General features: G+C 40.0%; 1 protein-coding gene across 1 annotated transcript in view; it reads left to right on the forward strand.

The window, feature by feature from the left end:
- Positions 1–19,804, forward strand: part of adgrv1 (adhesion G protein-coupled receptor V1) — a 566,067-nt gene that overhangs the window by 279,149 nt on the left and 267,114 nt on the right. Inside the window, 3 exon segments of the mRNA XM_060841343.1 lie at positions 851–1,306; positions 6,829–6,972; positions 14,705–14,876. Of these exon segments, the coding sequence (XP_060697326.1) occupies positions 851–1,306; positions 6,829–6,972; positions 14,705–14,876 (772 nt within the window).

Here is a 19,804-nt window from a genome sequence, read left to right on the forward strand (position 1 = left end):
GTGAAATTTGAAGGAAATATGTACTGGAGTTAAGAACTTTTTGACGGGTATATTTAAAAGATGCGTTGCTAATTTGGCATATTATTGTAGTGATTGTAATGACATCAGCCAGATGGATCTCATAGAATATGAGTTCCTTGATTAGGATTGTTAATGTGGTCCAGTCAAGAGGCCCTGGCTAACAGATACATAGAGGAATGTCAGACATTCTGAAAGCTGGCTCTGAAGGAGCTGGACCAGTGTCAAGGGCTCTCCAAGTGTAAGTAAAATGTGACTTGTTGATGGGAAACTGGCCTCTGAGGAGTTAATTCAGTCATGATTAGTTACTTTATGATAATTTAAGTACGATTTCCTTGTGGTGTGTCATGGTAGAACTTTGTTCTTAAAAGATGTGACTATTAAATTATCAGCATTTGAATTGGTCAGGTGCATGAGCATGGAAGAAGGGCTTTTTGTCATTCACATTTTAAGGTATTAGTTGGACCCTGCATTTCAGACATCAATTTGATTGACAGTTTAACTACCTTTCAGCTATTTGAAGCCATCAGCATATGTTTAGTACTTGAAAGGTTACTATTTATCCAGTTCTGGAGATTTTGTTTACACAGTATTATTTTTCAGATTTAATTTAGGAAGATCTCCTCAATTTTCCCTAAAATAGTTCTATAACATCTTTTTATTGATTGATATTTATGAAATCCAAATAATTCTTTAAATATTTAACCAGTTTTTGGAATCAAACAGGATTTTTTTGAAACTGAAGAGGTTTAGATGCAACACTCTTTTTGCGAAACGTATGTTGCTTTTAATTCAAATTAGTAATTGTCATTTCTTCTCTTTTGTTCTTAAGGTACATTGGTTGCTTCAGAGTGATTCTGATATGACAGGAGATTTTCTTGTGATCAATGGCACAGTCACTATCCTGGATTCGCAGCTGAATGCAGAAATAAATGTTCAGCTGTTAGCTGATGACATTCCGGAGTTAGATGAAGTTTATATAATGAGGCTAACTTCTGTAGAAGGTGGAGCTGATTTGAATGAGGGAAAAGACAATTCAAGATTTCTGGTTCCTGCAAATGATGACCCTTATGGCTTGTTTGCTGTCTACTCAGAAGGGCAAACTGTGATTGTTGAAAGTGACTTGAGTCGCTATTTTCAGATTAACATTACAAGACATGGTGGAACATTTCAAGATGTGATTGTGAAATATAAGCTCATGTTTCATGGACAAGATGGATTTTTGGGGAGTGTAGTGGTCGAAGATGGTGCTGGATTTGCTGTTGCCAGAGTGCCAATCTCAAATCAGGTGAGTGGGACAGCTTACATTCAGGTGAACAAAACCATCTGTGCTTAAGCATTGGTGAGGAAACCCATGCAGCTGCTTTACTGATTTAGGTGAACTTGAACTCGTCATAAGCATGAACAACGATGCAAATATTTTCATTTTCTGCTTTCATTTCCTGCTATCATGCTGAAGAAGCATGTAGGAATAGCAAGTGTTGAACCTTGCTCTATGTTTCCATCTGATTAGAAGATCCACATGAGCAAGATTGTAAAGAATGGCAATGATAAAGCACATTCTTTAGTTACACAGGTATGATAGAAATTTTGGAGTTATACAAGTAAGTGACAAAGTGATATATAAGTGTTTCTCAATCTATCACAGTCGCTGACTTCTTTCTCTACTTTCAATGGTGTGGTTGTTCTGGAGAAGCAATGTCACAGAAACACCTGCCTTGGGTTACTGACATGAATCCAAACATCCCACACTTTCCACTTAATCTCTACGGGGATGAATTGGGGCGAGGAAATCCTTATCCATATCCTTATCTTTGTTTTAAATTGCCTCCATGACATCTTCCATGCTTTGTTAACATTTTTAACTACATTTTGATGTCACTGATATAATTTTAAGAGTGGATGTTGGAGCAGAAATTCGATGTGAACTAACTAACTACACAAAGTAAATAGAGTCAGGAGAGATGGCAGAACATTGGTTCACAGTCGGGAGGCAGTTACTGAAGGAATCCACAACATTGACTCTGGATGCCATGAAGTATCATGGCAACAGGTCAAACATGGGCAAGATAACCTGCTGAATACCACATAAGCTCCACTTTGGCACTCCTCCCCAGATAAATAATTGATGTGCATGCTGCTGGTTAGACTATAATTTATTGCCCATGTCATGATTCCCAGCTGGTGTTATTTGAGCAAGTCAGATTTAACACTGAAAGGGCGCATGATAAATCATGTTTCTTTTGTTTTGCTTTAACAAAGTGGCCTCTTGCTGAACCAAATACTCGCAATTTTGCAGTGTGTTTTAACAATGAAACAAAGTTTTAGTAACAAAAAAAGTAAAAATAAACCATCTGTTTATAATATAAACAAATTTTCTTTTAGTCTTTGCTGAGATTCAGCCATTGCTGGCTAGGCCAGCATTTATTGTCCATCACTAATTGCCCAGAGGGCAGTTTAGGGCTAATCAACTTGCTGTCATCTGGAGTCAGATGTAGACCAAATCAGGTAAGGATGAAGTTTCCCTTGCCATGGTCATCGTTAGGTTTTTAATTCCAGATTTTTATCAAATTCAAATTCCACTATCTGTCATGGGGAGATCTGAACATTACCTGGATCACTGGGTTAATAGTGAAGTGATTATACCACCACACCAGCACCTTCACAGTATAATCCCAACACACTCCTTTGTACATTGGAAGGAAAAACAACAATTTTTATACCGTACTCAAAATACACTCTGGTACCCTACCCAAAACAAACTTTGTCTTGTCTCAGAAAGACCACTTGTACAGGACTCGAACCAACTGCTGACACCTCAGTAGATGTAAGTCACCTATGAGTCTAACATAACTAGAATTGCAGATATTTTCTTCTTTGAGCTGTTACGTGCTTGAACTTAAACAAACCCATCTTTTAAATAATCTTTTCAGGGTTTCTGGGACTAACACTAACTCTTTGCTCTGAAGTAAGCAAGTTCATTATAATTCCTTCCTTATCAGAAGCAATGCCCTGTACAGACATTTTCATCCAAGGACCTCACAGCTCTGCCCAAAATCAAACTAAAACAAAAAAAAATGCCATCTCCATACTATGGTTGTTTCAAATAAGCTTTAAAAAAAAGTTCCAAAAATCTCTCACCATTCAGGGTCTATGAAATCTACTGAAAACAAAAATCTTAGTGATGCATAAAAGCCCATTAACTCTAAAGCAAGCCCTCAACAATTGCCTTTTAAAAAAAAGTCAATGTGGCTACAGAAATACAACCAAGTTAATTATTAACTTCACCACACAGAAAACATGCTCCTCACTCAAGAACGAAAAGCCCATACTTAGAATAAATTGTTTAAATAAATATTATATATAAATCTCATAGTTTACATCATGCCCATCTCTGGTTGTCGTTGAGAATGTGGTGGTGAGCTACCTTCTTCTACTGCTACAGTCCATCATAGATTCACCCACAACGGCTTAAAGGAAGGAGTTCATGGAGTTTGACCCACTAACACTGAATGAATGGTAATATATTTATAAATAAGAACTGCAAGTGACTTGGAGGGAACGTGCAGGTCATAGTGTATCTATTTCCATTCGCTATCTAGATGGTAGTGGTTGTGGGTTTTGTAGGTACTGTAGATTGTACACACTGCTGCGTCTGACTGTGGATGTGGTGCCAATCAAGCATGTGACTTTGTCCTGGATGGCACCAAACTTCTTGCATGTTGTTAGAGGTGCACCCATCCAGGCAATTGAGGAGTTTTCTGTCATACTCCTGATTTGTGCCTTGTAGATGGTGGACAGTCTTTGAGGAATGTAAAGGTGAGTTACTCACTACAGGACTTTTGGCTTTTGACTATTCTTGTAGCCACAGTTTATAATTGGCTCATCTAGTTCAGCTTCTGGTGGATGATAATATCCAGACTTGGGGGGAGGGGGGGTGGATATCAGCAGTGGTGATGCAATTGAATGTCAAGAGGCAATGGTTAGATTCTCTCTTTTCAGGGATAGTCATTGGCTGGAACTTGTGTCGCATGAATGTGACTTGTAACTTGTCAGCTTAAACAAAGATGTTGTCCAGATCTTGCTGCATTTGAATATGAGGGAGTTATGAATGGCGCAATCATCAGGGAACATTCTCATTTCTGATCTTAAGATGGAAAGAAGGTCACTGAAGCAGCTGAAGATGACTGGCCTAGAAAATTACCCTGAGGAACATCCACAGAGATGTTCTGGAGCTGAGCTGACTATTGTCCAACAACTAAAAGCCTCTTCCTTTGTGCCAAGTATGACTCCAACCAGTGGAAATTGTTTTCACCCCCACCCTTTCCCCAATCCTCATTGACTCCAGTTTTGCTAGGGCTCCTTGATGTCACATATGGTCAAATGCAGCCTTGCTGTCAATGGTAGTCATCCTCCGCCCATTTCAGGAATTCAGCTCTTTTATGAGATTAGATTACTTAAAGTTTGGAAACAGGCCCCTCGGCCCAACAAGTCCACACCAACCCTCCGAAGAACAATCTACCTAGACCCATTCCCCTAAGTTTACCCCTTCACCTAACACTACGGGCAATTTAGCATGGCCAATTCACCTAGCCTGCACATTTTTGGACTGTGGGAGGAAACCAGAGCACCCAGAGGAAACCCACGCAGACACGGGGAGAATGTGCAAACTGAGGCGGGAACTGAACCTGGCTCTCTAGCGCTGTGAGGCAACAGTGCTAACCACTGTGCCACCGTGCCGCCCATTTTGTTCAGGTTTGAAATAAGGCCAGGAGCTGAATGCCTCTAGTAGATTCAGAATTGAGCCTCAGTGACCAGTTTATTGCAAAACAAATGCTGCTGATTAGTATTGTTGATGACCCCTTTCAGCACTCTCTTCATGTTTGAGAGTAGATTGATGCAATGATAATTAGTCGGGTTGGTTTTGCCCTGCTTTTTGTATACAGGACATCTCTGGACAATTTTCCACATTTTCAGGTGGATGCCAATCTTGTAGCTGTACCTTACTTCTGGCAAAACACAAGAAGTAATTCATAGATAACAAACTGTTCAAAGAAGCAAGACTGTAGTAGTTTACTCTTTATTTCACAACAAATGTGAGATTTTGATAGGAATCCAGGTCATGTCAGTTGGTGCTTCCACAGCAGCAAGACGAGTTGAATCATTGTCCAAAGATGTGTCTCAACAACTATGGCAGGATCTGAAGGACCTGTTTCTCACTGCAGTTTGGTGAATGCGTTGAAGCGACCAATACAATCCAGCTGATTGTCTTTGTAAAGATACTTTTTAAGGACATAGCTAACAAGGATTCTTGACTATTTTGCCCCTTAAAGGGTGAGGATATCTACAACAAATTCAAAAGTGTATATACTTGGAAATATATTCAAATCAAGAAACTGGTTCCATTGCAACTGATTGTGCACCAGTGATGCTTGGTACAAATACAGGCTTTGTGACATTTCACTGAAATGATCCTGGTTTCCCATCTTTTGTCAATTACCATTGTGTAATCCACCAGCAAGCTTTAATGAATCATGTTGGGTTATGGATTTTTCTTATGCAACAGAGGTTATTGTTAAAATTGTAAACTTCATTTGAGCAAGAGCCCTTCACTGTTACCTCTTTCAATTCTTACTTGTTGAACTTGATGCTGCTATGGTTAGCCATGTTGGTCAAGTTGAGGGAAGGTCATGTGACAATGTTTTGATCTGGTGCCTGAAATCTTTTCTCAAATCATGGAATGAAGGGAACATTAGCATGCAATGTTGTGAAGAAAATCCTAGCAAAACATCAAAGACAAAGAAAATTGGTTCCATGGAGAAAACTGCAGAAGTTAGCAGAAAAGTTCAACAGATGATTTCAGAAATTAGATGTGATGGAACAAATTGTAACATTTGTCTCAAGTCCATTTCTTCAAGTAGGCATTGGCGGATTGATGACTAAATTCCATCAGGTGTTTGATTTATTAAGCTATGGGGTCAATATGGAGATAAATACTATACAAAATTGAACTGAAATCAGATCAATGGACAGTGATTTTGGGGACTCATGATCAGAGAAAAACACCCACTCCCACCATCCTGTGTTTTTAAAGTGAAAGCTTACTTTGATCCCACATACCTCAGAAAGATGATATTCTCCCAATGAAGACAATCATGTGCAAGTGTAGCACTCACCTCACAGCTGATGGTCAGTATACAACTAGCAGTCTCAAAGTATAACCAAGACTTCAGGGCACTATCAGATCCTATGTAATCCCAAGTGTCATACTGAGACTTAGTGAGTAGAGGAAAAACATAAATAATTATATACTTAGTTTTAAATTTATATGGTTCTAAAAATAAACTGTTTGTTCTCTGTTTACTTAGTGGCAAATCCTGGGTTGCACGTAAGTTCAAAACGTGAGCTTAGTGTGTATATAAAGGTTGGAGACCACTCATCTAGAAGGGCAGGTGCTTCGGGAACATCACCACCTGCAAGTTCCACTCCAAGCCACTCACCATCCTGACTTGGAAACTTATCATCATTCCTTCAGTGTCATTGGGTCAAAGTCCTGTAATTCCCTCCCTAATGACATTGCACTTATACTAAGTGGCTTGCAGCAGTTCAAGCATGCAGCTCACCACCACTTGCTCAAGGGCAAATAGGAATGGGCAATAAATGCTGGCTCAGCAAGCGGTAGCCGCATTGCATTTAAAATAACTTTGCAATGCTGCATTGAAACATCCTGCAGCTTGACTCACATGTATGACTGCTGTGGTAAGACAGGGGAGTATTATTGATTAATGTCTGTCTACTTTGACATTCTAGACATTCCTTGGACTGGATTTTAATCCTTCTGTTGAATTAATAAATGTGAGTGTTTTGAGTGAAAGTCCTTCCATTCCTCCACGACTGTTCACTGGGAATAACTCTGCCATTATATTTGTTCCAGAAGAAGCAGCAAATTCTGAGGTAACTTACTTTTAACACCTATAATTTTGGATTGAAAATCCTACTGTTTGTTTGATCTTCCAACAACAAGGTATATCAGATGGCATTCATAATGTTTCAATTCATTTTCAATCTTGAATAAAGTAGAGCAACAGTGGCTTTGGGATACTTAAGTTATTTCACTGGAGGAAATTTGTGGAAGTCTCTTGTATTACTGGTTATTCAGCAAATTTATTGATGTGATTACATTAAACTTATTAAGCATTCAATATCTGATTATATCTGTTTATAGTTCATGATGTACTAGTAACTAAGTTGGATTTCAGCAGGATAATGTGTTGAATATTTATATCAATGCCTTTTTAATGAGCAAACTAATGCTTGTTCCAGTCTATATTGGAGCCAGTATTTTAAGAAAACCTGGATTGATGATCTGTACTTAGAAAGGTACCTACAGTTAACATTACGCAGAGAGCGTGAGGCCCAAAATTTCAATTTAAAGTTGAAACTGTGCCCATGTGTTGGGGTGTATGTTTCAATGTGTTATTGATTCACTTTGGTTCTTGCCTATTTCTTCCCCAAAATGTGGGAACTGCACTTAGAAATCTGTATCCTGATATTCTATGGTACAGATCATGTAATTTACTTGCTGCATTTTGAACTTGCTGCATCCTGAAGACAAAGTGATAGTCAATGTGCTCTGTTATTTAAGCCGACTCATGTCGTTATTGTGGTAGATTGCTAGGCTCTACATTGCTCAGGCAACCACTGTTACGTGTTGTTTGGGTGCATTTTGTGACATAGTATATTGCTGCCACTAAAAAAAACTCATTCAGTTTGTCACTAAAACAGTGGAGAGGAGTGGTTGATTGGTTAGAGGTTAAGTTATCACTTTGTTGATTCTAAAACCTTGTGTTTTTTTCCTTTGCTCTGTATATTGGAGAACTTTAATACTTGTCTGTGCAGTGTGAGTGAAAAAAAACTTACCTACCCATCATAGTATTGTGAACTTCAATTTATATATTCTAGTTTTGTTACCAGAGTTCAATCATTTTCCTTTTGCTCCAGCAGGCATGACTGAGGCTCCACTTACAGCATATATACAATTTGAGTCACACAATAGCTTGTGCTAAATCCAAACATAACATTTACAGTTTTAAGGAATACCACTTTGAGTTTAATTTCAACTTCCAATATGTTTCAAAAGGAGCCAGTAAATTTTATTCTGCCCATGTTAGATTGAGGCCACTGCAATTTTAAAACTGAGTTTTACTAACATGTCATGAGCGCAAAACATTGGTAGATCCTCCCCCCCCCCCCCCCCCCCCCACTCATCACCCACCACCACACACACACAGAGGAAAATCAGAAATTTTTGGCCATGTTATACAACATACAGTGCCAGTGAGATGCCAGGTATGTAGGAACTGGCAGACCGTAACAGTGCAGTGAACTTTGCAGGCAAAAGAAATTCATACAAAGATTTCTTTTTTCTGGCAGAGTTGTCATAGAGACTGTCCATTTCTGCTGTGCTCCCACTGACCATAGCATAACAGGGAACTATTGCTGCTTCATTTCCTTGCCAATGATGGCCCAGTCAATCTGTACAACCCTTCTTATATTTTATAAATTGATGTTCCTTTTCCAAATCAGATGACTTGTGTCATTGTCCTGATGAGTGCAAGACAAAAAGCTTTGACTTTCATCTCCTCTTAGCAATATGTACATCCTCTACCATGAAGCACTTCTCATGAAATGTCAGGCATTTCAGAGGAGCACCATAAAACAATTTACAATGCAGAACCCATGTGAGGAGATACCAGGCAGAATTTAATGCTCACCCAGTAATGATTTTGGAAGTGTGTTGGTATTTAATTGGGCAGGAGTATATTGCCTGGGTAGCCTGTTGCCACCTGCCTGTGACCCAATTAATTCTGGGATGGAGGATTTAGAGTCAGCCTTTTTGTCACATGGCAGTTGAGACTCTTGAGTAATCCTTCTACCAGTGCTATTGGTATTCAGCCTGGAATGGCTGGGAAATTCGGTACAGAGGCACTAGGAATGTAAACCCTATCATGTTTGCTTGTGGACTTCTGAGATGTCTCTTCTCCAAAGGCCTGATTAAGAGATCTTGCCTCATCATGTTAATGATAGTCTAATATATAATTGCTCATCAGGGGATGATTAACTCCCTGGGTTAGTTTGTTAGCCATAAGTTATGAAGCTGACATTTATTTTTTAAAAAAGGAACAAATATTTTGGCAATGAACTGATTTCTATATTGCAGCTTAAAGATCTATAGGCTAACTGGCAGATAGCTATCAGTTGTATAGTGCATAGAGTCCTTAAAGGTTAACTTTATGAAGGACGAGGCGCACACATGAAAGCATTCAGAAAAAGTCAGAGGTCCAGCTGGAAGCTACCTCACTGCCCTTATTGCGATCTCACTCCCTGTATTCCTGTGATCTCGGCACTTCCAACTCTCCATGCCCTTGGTGACCAGAAGCCTACCCATAGGAGTGAGTAGTGCTGCCTGTGGAGAATGTATGTCAATCTTTGGCCATCAAATCTTCAGTTGTGAGATTGGCAATCCCTCCCCCCCCCCCATCTTCTTCCCAACCAGCCCCCAAGATCCTCAATTCAGTGGACCCGAGAGGCACTTAATAATAGCAGGTCTCCTCAAAGGAGGCCATATTGATATCTCATCAGCTCTCCAGCCAATAGGTGAGAGCTCTATCACTGGGGTTAAATCCTGTCCACTATGTTACATGACTTGGTCAAAACATTAGCTTTTAAGGAGTGTTTTAAAAAGAGTGTTTCAGAGTTTGGGATCTTTTGCTCCTGATTGTCAGTTGGTGAAGGATGAAACCCAATTCAATTTTGTTCAGCGTACATTTATCCAGAGTGAAACATTGCTATTAAAAGCCTCTGAACTCAACCACACACCACTGTATACATGCAGAAGTAACCATATAATCAATGCCTTCCAGTTGGACATAGTTAAACCACAATTAGCATACAATAAACGCAGACTGTATTTGATTGAAGGCACAGTAGCCAGAAATAGAATGAATGAATAAATAAATAAGAGGAAGATATTAAAAGAAATTGAACTTGGGCAGAAATTAGATGATCACAGATATCTTGGAGGGTTGTAGGTCTGGAGGAGATAGGGAGGAATGAGGTTATTGAAAGATTTGAAAATCAGTGTAGATTAACAAGAACAAAGGAAACATAACTGTTGCCAGTTTAAAAACTGAACAGCAGAGTTTTGGAATACCTTATGTATGTACAACGGATAATATTCTATTCTAAGTAAATGAAAATATTGTCTCGAAGTTTGTTTAGACAATTCAATTTTTAACCAAATCATTCAGCTATTTATAACCTTCATTCATCTGTAACTAACCCATTTTGAATGCAGATTTACAAGAACAGGATTCCTTACTACATTTACAGATTAAGTCTTAATAACTGTGGGAGACCAGCAGAAGTTCAATGCAACAGTTAAGTCTAGAATTAATGAGTGTTTAGGCAGGAAAGGATTCTTGAAACTTGAAAGGATTCAGAAAAGATTTACAAGGATGTTGCCAGGATTGGAGGATTTGAGCTATAGGGAGCGGCTGAATAGGCTGGGACTGTTTTCCCTGGAGCATCAGAGGCTGAGGTTTACAAAATTATGAGGGGCATGGATAGGATAAATAGACAAAGTCTTTTCCCTGGGGTCGGGGAATCCAGAACTAGAGAGCATAGGCTTAGGGTGAGAGGGGAAAGATATAAAAGAGACTTAAGGGGCAACTTTTTCACACAGAGGGTGATATGGGTATGGAATAAGCTGCCAGTGTAAGTGGTAGAGGCTGGTACAATTGCAACATTTAAGAGGTATTTGGATGGGTATGTGACTAGGAAGGGTTTGGAGGGATATGGGCGGAGTGCTGGCAGGTGGGACTAGATTGGGTTAGGATATCTGGTCAGCGTGGACAGGTTGGACCGAAAGGTCTGTTTCTATGCTGCACATCTCTATGACTCGATGACTAAGATGTTAACAGCCAATCTCACAGATGATGAGATTAGAAGCTCATCTCCAAATCCGATATGACTTCAAGTGGATCAGTTAAATCTCCGTGTTACCAGGGCGAGGGATGCAGTGGATGCTTTGGGATGGAGCTTAGAGTTAGGGCAGTAAAAAATAGTTTCAATCTTTCCAACATTTAACTAGATAAAATGTGTACTGTTTTTCTACAAGACATCAGAGAAACTGTGATAATTTAAAAACAACGGAGTAATTGAGAGAAGTAATGTTGAGGCAGAGATGGGCATTATCAGCTGACATGTGAAAATAATGCTGTGTCTTCAGATCTAACTGAATGGCAACTTTTTATATAAGTGGTAATGCTGTCAGAGCAAAAAGAGAAGCCATTGCAAGTCATTCTCTGACTGTGATATGATACATAAAAATTGAACAAGGCAAGGGCAGTTCAACCTGACAGATAACTGTGGAAAGGCATTAAACGAGGATGGGATGGCCAGTCATATCAAAGGCTGTAGGAGCTCAATAGAAAGAAAGAAAAGTTTATCTTTGTTGCAGTCAACTTGCATGCTATCTGTGACTTACTGAGAAATGGATTGGTGCAGTGGTGGGAGCACAAACCTGATCGGAGGGATTTGGGTGTGGACAACCATTTGCAATATCAACTAACATTGTACCAAGAGGAGAAATTGAGAAGTTTTGTTGGAATTGAATGAAAAAGCAGGAGGTCATTTTGAAGTAAAACAGAGCTCAGAGTAGGCATGGAGTGAGACAGGAATGTATGATGTAGACCGAGATTTGTACACCTACACAATATAATTTATTTTAAATTTGGATGTAAATTAATGACATGGGTTTTTCTTTCTAAAGAGTTAATGATTAATGTGTAGGTATTTCTGTAGTCATGGTGATTTGTTTTGAAACAGCTTGATGGAGTGGATTGGGCATGAAGGTTTCTGTCATACAATTTTGGATTTTTTTAAGCTTAGAAAAAACATCTATAGCTAGAAAATAAAGTTATTTTTTAACTTTAGTTTCAGTTTGAAGCAGTGCAGCAGGAAAATGGTACCTTACAGCAAGAAATTTAGCATAAGATTCAGGCCAGAATTGTTTAAATGAAATCCTGACAAGGTTATTTGAAACTGAGAATGCTTAAACTCAGGTGTATGAAAGCTCTAGGAAAAGGCCATTTCTAAGCTGGGAGTTGAAATCACGCTTAAGTTAAACTTATCAATGTATTAGAGAAAGGGACTCTTTTCTGGTGTGGTGATGGTTTTTTTGAATCTGAATTCATATTTTTTGGGATTACAGAGGAACCTCGATTATCTGAACGACACAGGCGGGGGCATTTCATTCAGATAATCAATGCCGAATAACATAGTTAGCCTCATAGCAAAACCTTGCTATCTTGTTCAGATGGTCTGAAGTTCGGTTAATCAAATGCTGGATAATAGAGGTTCCTTTGTAATGGTATTAAATCTAATAATGTGTGCTTCAAAACCTCTAAATTGATCAAATGTATAAATAGTTTGTATGGATTTATTTTGCCTTCATTTTTGTTATGAGATCATCTGTTGTATTGTTAAAATCAAATCTACAAAATCAAGAGCATAAGTTTCAGTGAGGCAGAAACCTCATTAAAACCAAAACAAAACCAAATATGATTTATCAATCCAGATTTCAGTCTGGAAGCTGACTTGCACAGTAATAACATCAGGTGGGAACATAACCAGTGAAATTAAGTTGTGAATTTGAGGCTGGGGAAGTAGAGCAGAATGAAAGTTTGCCTCATGGAGTAGTAGAAGGGAGAGCATGGCAGGGTCAGCTGATGAAGTAACCTTGATTTTACAAATATATTGATAAGATCCTCCCACTTTTTTTATTGGAAGGTGAGGATAGAGTGGATTAAGAATAAGGTTGCATTAGACAGAAGAAGGTGGATGTAATATTTGACTTAGCAAGATGATACAAAATTGGTGGTGTAGTGGACAGCGAAGAAGGTTACCTTAATGTATATGGGACCATATGGGCTGAGGAGTGGCACATGGAATTTAATTTAGATAAATGTGAGGTGCTGCATTTTGGTAGGGCAAATCAGGGCAGGACTTATACTATGTTGACGAACAAAGAGACCTTGGGGTGCAGGTTCATAATTCGCTGAAAGTGGAGTCACAGGTAAACAGGCTGCACTTGTCTTTATTGATCAGTGCATTGAGTATAGGAGTTGGGACGTCATGGTGCGGCTGTAGGGGATGTTGGTTCGACCACTTTTGGAATATTGCTGGTCCCTCTGCTTTCCCCCAGGAAAGATGTGAAATTTGAGAGCATACAGAAAGGATTTGCAAGGATGTTGCCAGGGTTGGAGGATTTGAGCCACAGGAAGAGACTGAATAGTTAGAGGCTATTTTCCCTGGAGCAACAGACACTGAGGGGTGACCTTACAGAAGTTTATAAAATTATGAGGGGCATGGATATGATGAAAAGTCAAGGTCTTTTCCCCAGTGTAGAGGACAGAGTTTAAGGTGAGACGGGAAAGATTTAAAAGGGATCTAAGCGGTAACTTGATAATGCAGAATGTGGTGCGTTTATAGAATGAGCTGCCAGAGGATGTGGTGGAGCCTGAGAGAATTACAACATTTAAAAGGTATTTGGATGGGTAAATGAATAGGAAGGGTTTATAGGGCTATGAGCCAAATTCTGGCAAATGGGACTAGAATAATGTAGAGCATGGACGAGTTCGACTGAAGGGTCTGTTTCCATGCTGTAAATCTCAATGGCTCCATAGTACAGTGAAAAGCAGCTGTAGCAACTGAGAGCAAGATGTGACATTGATCTTGGAGTTCATCCAGATTTGGCAGTAGCTGATTAAACCGTGTGTCTACTATATCCATTTAATTCTACATCCATTGGACTAAAAGGAATGGAGATGTGAGCCAGACCAGGTGAACAGCTAGGGTAAGAGAACACTGTTGTTTCTATAACTGGTCATAAAAAGTGGGATGAATATGAGATTAAAAATTAGTAGCGACAGAAATAATATGGTTATTGAAGGATCTCATGCTAGACAGTTGGGAGTTTGAAAATGTAGTTGTAAATGAACTGGGAGAGTGCTTTTTCAAGGGACAGAAACAGAAGGATTTATTGTGGGATGTGAAAAGGGGATGTGGGTGATGTGTGATTCAAGGAAGTGATAAGATATAATCTTAACTGTGATTGACAGTATGTGATCGAGAGGGTAGAATATCCTAAAGGTTGCATTTATGGTTTGAACACTGAAAATTCATTGGAAACTTTGGTAATCTTAAATGTTTGGAACAAAGGGATAAATTCTACATTTAAAAACAATTAAAGCTAGACTTGCAATTTATCGGGATGAAAATCTGGGTTTTTATTTAAAGATTTCTGGACCTCTTACTGAAGAACTAGATTATCTGTTCAAGAACTGCACCAGTGGCCACACTATCATCTACTGTATAATTTAACTCTGGCATATCACACTCTGCAGTGGGACTTTCAGTTGATTTATGAATTGAAAGTGAACTCAAATAGCAAAGACTTTTACCTACAATTACAAAAGAGTACTTTTTATTTTTCTGTTCAGAATGCATTTGTAAATAACTGACATCTCCTTTTGATGTTGTTTGTATTTAACTCCTTAAAATCTTAGTAGTTTTGCAGTTGTCAAAAGTTACCATGTTTGTTGAGTGTTATTACTCTTTTTAGGTTGGCTTTGAATTTTTGGTTCTTGAAGTATCAGATGTTCCTACTGGTGCCTGTAGTGCTACCGTGTCACGGAATGGTGTCTATGGAATTGTAGTTGTAGAGTGGAGCAGTGGCTATCCCCATGGGATGACTCCTGCTGGATTCACACCTGGTCATATCAAACCTGCATTTGGTAAGTGCCATTGATAAAAGTTCATTGTGTTTAACTGAGAGATGTGTGACTAGTGAACAGAGCATGTCTTTACCCTTCTCACATTTCTGGCTCATGGAGCAGAAATTTCAGAGTTTAAGGCCTGCTACCTGTAGTGGCTCAGTAACTGAAGCTGTGAGTAGGAACATGGGAACATAATCACAGGAGTTGGCCATTCAGCCTGTTGTGTCTGCTCCACCATTGAATACAGTCATGACTGATCGAGCACTTCAATAGCTTTAACCTACACTTCTCCCAAACGTATACCTCTCACAATTGATCATCAGAAATCTATTAACCTCCTCTTTAAATGTACTCAAAGACTAAGCTTTCACGGCTCTCTGGAGTAGAGAATTCCCAAGATCAATAACCTATGAGAAAAAAAATTCGCCTCATCTCAGTCCTCAGTGGCATCTCCCTTATGTTTAAATTGTGCCCCTTGATTTTCGACTCTCCAGCCACGGAATACATCTTACCTGCATTTACTCTGTCCTTTTTTAAGAATTTTATAGTTTTCAACGAGGTCATCTTTCTTGGAAACTGTAAAGAATGCAGCCCAGTTGAACCAATCTCTCTTCAAATGATGGCCCTTCCATTTTGAGAACACGTCTGGCGAACCTTTGTTGCACTCCCTCTCTGGCAATAATATCTCCCCTGAGCTATGGAGAGTGTTTGCTGAACTGTCAAGAGAGGACAGGATTAAGTATGCAGTGTGCCAGTGAGGAATCTCTATTTAAAAACAGATCTTGGCAAAGGTGTGACTGTTTGCAGGAAGTCCTGCCTATGTAACATTCAGAAAGGTGGACAATGAATGGAGGATCTCAGAAAGCTGTCAACCCTGGATTTTAGACCTTGTCCTGGAGGATATGATGGAGGATGTGCTGTGAGACAGGAGTGCAGTCATTTTCACTGAGTATGGGATGAAGAGGGAAGCATGACAATGCCAGTGTGGTTGGAAAGAGCAGTGTGCAGTTCAGGAATTGGATATACAGGAAAAAGTTTAATAACCTAGTTAGGTTCAGCAATGTCTTACCACTTTCAAGTGGTCTCCATCTCTGTCTGATTTCCCTCGTGTTCTCCTGCACTACATTCCACCCTTTTCCACAGACATGTTTCTCCCCAGTCACCATCAAATCTCCATCTCTGAGGATACTATTTAGACATGCCTTATTCCTTCTTACACTTATCTCTTACTGTCACCCTCTTTAACTGTTATCATTTCATTCTCTTCATCCATTTCATTTCTCAGTTGTTTCCCATATTACAATGGTGATGACACTTTGAAAACACTTAATTAGCTGTAGAAGTGTTGTAACAACCACTATTTGAATGCAACTTTTAATTTTCCATAACTCCCTGCCTTAAAGAGAGGTTATCAATCCAGGGAGTAGCATGGAATCAGGATGAACTTTCCACTGTCACCATCTGTCTTCATTGGAGGAGGAGATCCTGGTGCTTGCCAGGTTGGTGCGCGCACACACACGCATCATTGATGCAAAATTGGTGTATGGCCTACAATTACTGTCACTTAACACTGACCAGTTGCTTACACTGCATTGATATCATGGTACGCTGAACCATCACAATATGAACAATCCTGAGTTTATAACCTTCAGCACCAACTCACATCTTTGCTCTCCCTCAGACCTCCTGAGTAATGAAGGAAGTAATCAGGGAGTAGTCTTAGGGGAGAGCAAATATTCTGAGAATGGATTCTCACATGTCTCATTCATACACTGCACATGTGCAGATACTTCCCTCAGTGGGCCCTGTATTAAAAACAACTCAACTCTCAAATGATGTTATTCACATGTGAGCAGGAGCTGATGCTAGTGAAGAGTCAGTTCTGGAGACCTTCCTCCAGACTGTGCAGAACACCCAAACTCTGCACGAATGGACATAGCAGTTGAACCTCAACGAACGTGTATGATAAAGGAACTTCTGTAATTGCAGCATGCAATGTGTGTGCATTTCAGAGGCAATCCACACCCTTGGGGAGAGATTGGAGGAGTCCATCTCTATTATTCTTGCTATGACCACAGGCATTTGCTCTGATATCCAGCTCTGTAGAAAGAGTAAGCACTTGCATGGAACATCACACACGACAGACCACTGAGTTCAGACAAAACCAGGTCAATGGTCTGCACATCTGTTTTTTTACACAAGATGGGTGCTCTGCAGCTTTTGCCAACAGGGAAGTGCAAGTGAGCTTTAGAGGGGAATTGGAAAAAGAGCAAGTCTTTCCAAGGCTACCCACTTCTCATTCCTTCAGTGCACGTCCCCTGCACAGATCAGGGCTGTTTTCAAAAGGGCTCCCACGGAGTCCATAACCTAGATGACATCCACCATAGATACTGCTGTCCAAGAGCAAGAAAATGTGCAGTCTGCTTCCAGCTCAGTTGATTTCATCGTTTTACTTTGAACAATTGAGCAAAAATATCATGGATGTATAAGGACACTCACTTAGATGTTTATAATGATTATTTTGCTGAATAAACTCCTTACTCTCATGGTCTGTATTGCGTTGCATTCCCAGTTGGTCAGTACAGTAGTCCTCTGGTAGCTGATCAATGTTTGAGCAGGAAGAGGTTAGAATATACTAATTGGCTGGCTGATGGACTGGAGGAATGTGATAGGTATGTTAAATCATTAGTTTAGTGAGGGGGTGAGGTGTGTAGACTTTCCAAAAGAACTCTCAAATGTGTACACACCAGCTGCATGCTGCATATTGAAAACTGTTAATTGTATATTGTTTATTTTTATGGAATTTCTTGGCATGAACTGGTGATTCATTTGAACCCTTATGAAAAGACACAGATGGAAACTTAGTTGTATAACTGTAAATTAACTAGGAGAAAGTGAGGACTGCAGATGCTGGGGATCAAAGCTTAAAAATGTATTGCTGGAAAAGCGCAGCCAGGCAACTGTAAATTAATACAAAAACATGAAGTGGAATGCGTGCAAGGGTCCCTCCAGATCTGAATTATACTTTGAGCAGCTCAAAAACTTGCATTGGTGGTGATATGAAGTTATTTCTCCTTTGGCTTAGTGAAAAAAGATTCCTCACGGGATTTAACAATGAGATCTTTCTTGGAGAGCCTTTGCCTCCCATGAGTCAAATTCTGGGGCTGTGAAGTGGCTTGGAAACCTGTTGGAAATGCAATTGAAGAAGTCATGAAACCTTCTGGTGATCTGGTGCAGACATGCATGAAAACCTTACAGTGCTAACAAACTAGCACAACATTTAGGGCATGGAAATCCTTGCAATTTGTGAAGTCTCCTGGCTGATCTGAAGTCACCTTGATTGTTACATCGTACAATCATTCACCCCACTGGATTTGAGTAATCTCATCTGTGTTAAAGTTGCCGTGCTCATGGCCTTGGTAAACAAGATGTCACTGACCTGGCTGATATATGGCAGGAGACCATGACATTCAGAAGATATCTCCAGCAGTTGTTGGAAGGATCCAGAGGTAAAGAAATTGAGGGATTGGAAATCATGTTGATCACTTGTGCTTCAAGGAGGCTGCAGATTCTGAAACAAACTGCCATAAGAGGCTGAGCCTCCTGAGGCACTGTTACTCGATCATATTGAAGAAACCTGTCCTCTGCCTGTACACCTTGTGTGAATCATTGAATCTCTACTGTATGGAAGCAGGCCATTTGGCCCATAGAGTCCATGCCAACCATCCAACAGCATCTCGCCCGTTCCCTGCATTTTCCACAGCCAATCCACCTCACCTGCACATAAGACATAGGAACAGAAATTCGGCCATTCAGCCCATCAAGTCTGCTCCACCATTCAATCATGGCTGATATGTTTCTCAACCCCATTCTCCTGCTTTCTCCCCATAACCCTTGATCCCCTAGATATTCAAGAACATATCTAACTCAGCCTTAAATATACTTAATGACCTGTCCTCCAAAGCCTTCTGTGGCAGTGAATTCCATACATCCATCACTCTCTGACTGAAGACATTTCTCCTTATCCCTGTTCTAAAAGCTCTTCCCTTTACCCGAAGGCTATGCCCTCAGGTCCTAGTCTCTACTACCAATGGAAACATCTTTCCTAACATCCAATCTGTCCAGGCCATTAAGTATTCTGTATGTTTCAATTAGATCCCACCTCATCCTTCGAAAGGAGTTTTTGGAGAATGGGAGGAAACCAGTGAACCTGGAGTTACCCATGCCAACATGGGGAAATGTGCAAACTCCACACAGTCATCTAAGGGTTTAATTGAACCTGAGTCCTTGGCGCTGTGAGGCAGCAATGCTAAACACTAAACCATCGTACCACACCAAATTGAGAGCTTTGAGCTGGAGCCCTGTGGAATATCACGCAGCTATGAAAAAGGCAACTTTTTTTGGTGGCATGAGTATTCTAGGCCTGCTGCCGTGGCCGTGACAGATCCAGTGGCTACTCCTCAGAGGTCCAGGCCACTGCTGCATACAGGACTCCTTTGTAGCAGAGAAGGCTGACAGCAAGGAACTTGAGATGTTGGCGAGTATTCTCTGGGGCACTTTTAATAACAGGATTTTGCTATTGATTCTCAGAGCAGTGATTTTAAGCTGACAGAACTAATCCTGTCAACACGTGTTTTACACTGTGCTAGCCAGAAGCCGTTACACTGTATTAAACTACCCAATTTTCTATTGAGCACTCATCTCATGTTGGGAATCTGGGGAACCAATGTGCTGGTTGTGAATGACAAAATGCGGTGTTCGCATCAAAATTAATTCCTAATTTGAATATTTTAATCAGTTTCTTGACCACTGCATGGGTATCCCACGCTCATATACAAACCTGCCCAGGTTAAATCCAGAACTAGATCGGGTAATGTTGAATCCACACTGCTTCCTGGGGATTTTTCACCATACCCATATTCATGCCTACATCCTCCTGATCATTT

The sequence above is a fragment of the Hemiscyllium ocellatum genome, chromosome 2, assembly GCF_020745735.1.
Source record: "Hemiscyllium ocellatum isolate sHemOce1 chromosome 2, sHemOce1.pat.X.cur, whole genome shotgun sequence".
Classification (NCBI taxonomy): domain Eukaryota; kingdom Metazoa; phylum Chordata; class Chondrichthyes; order Orectolobiformes; family Hemiscylliidae; genus Hemiscyllium; species Hemiscyllium ocellatum.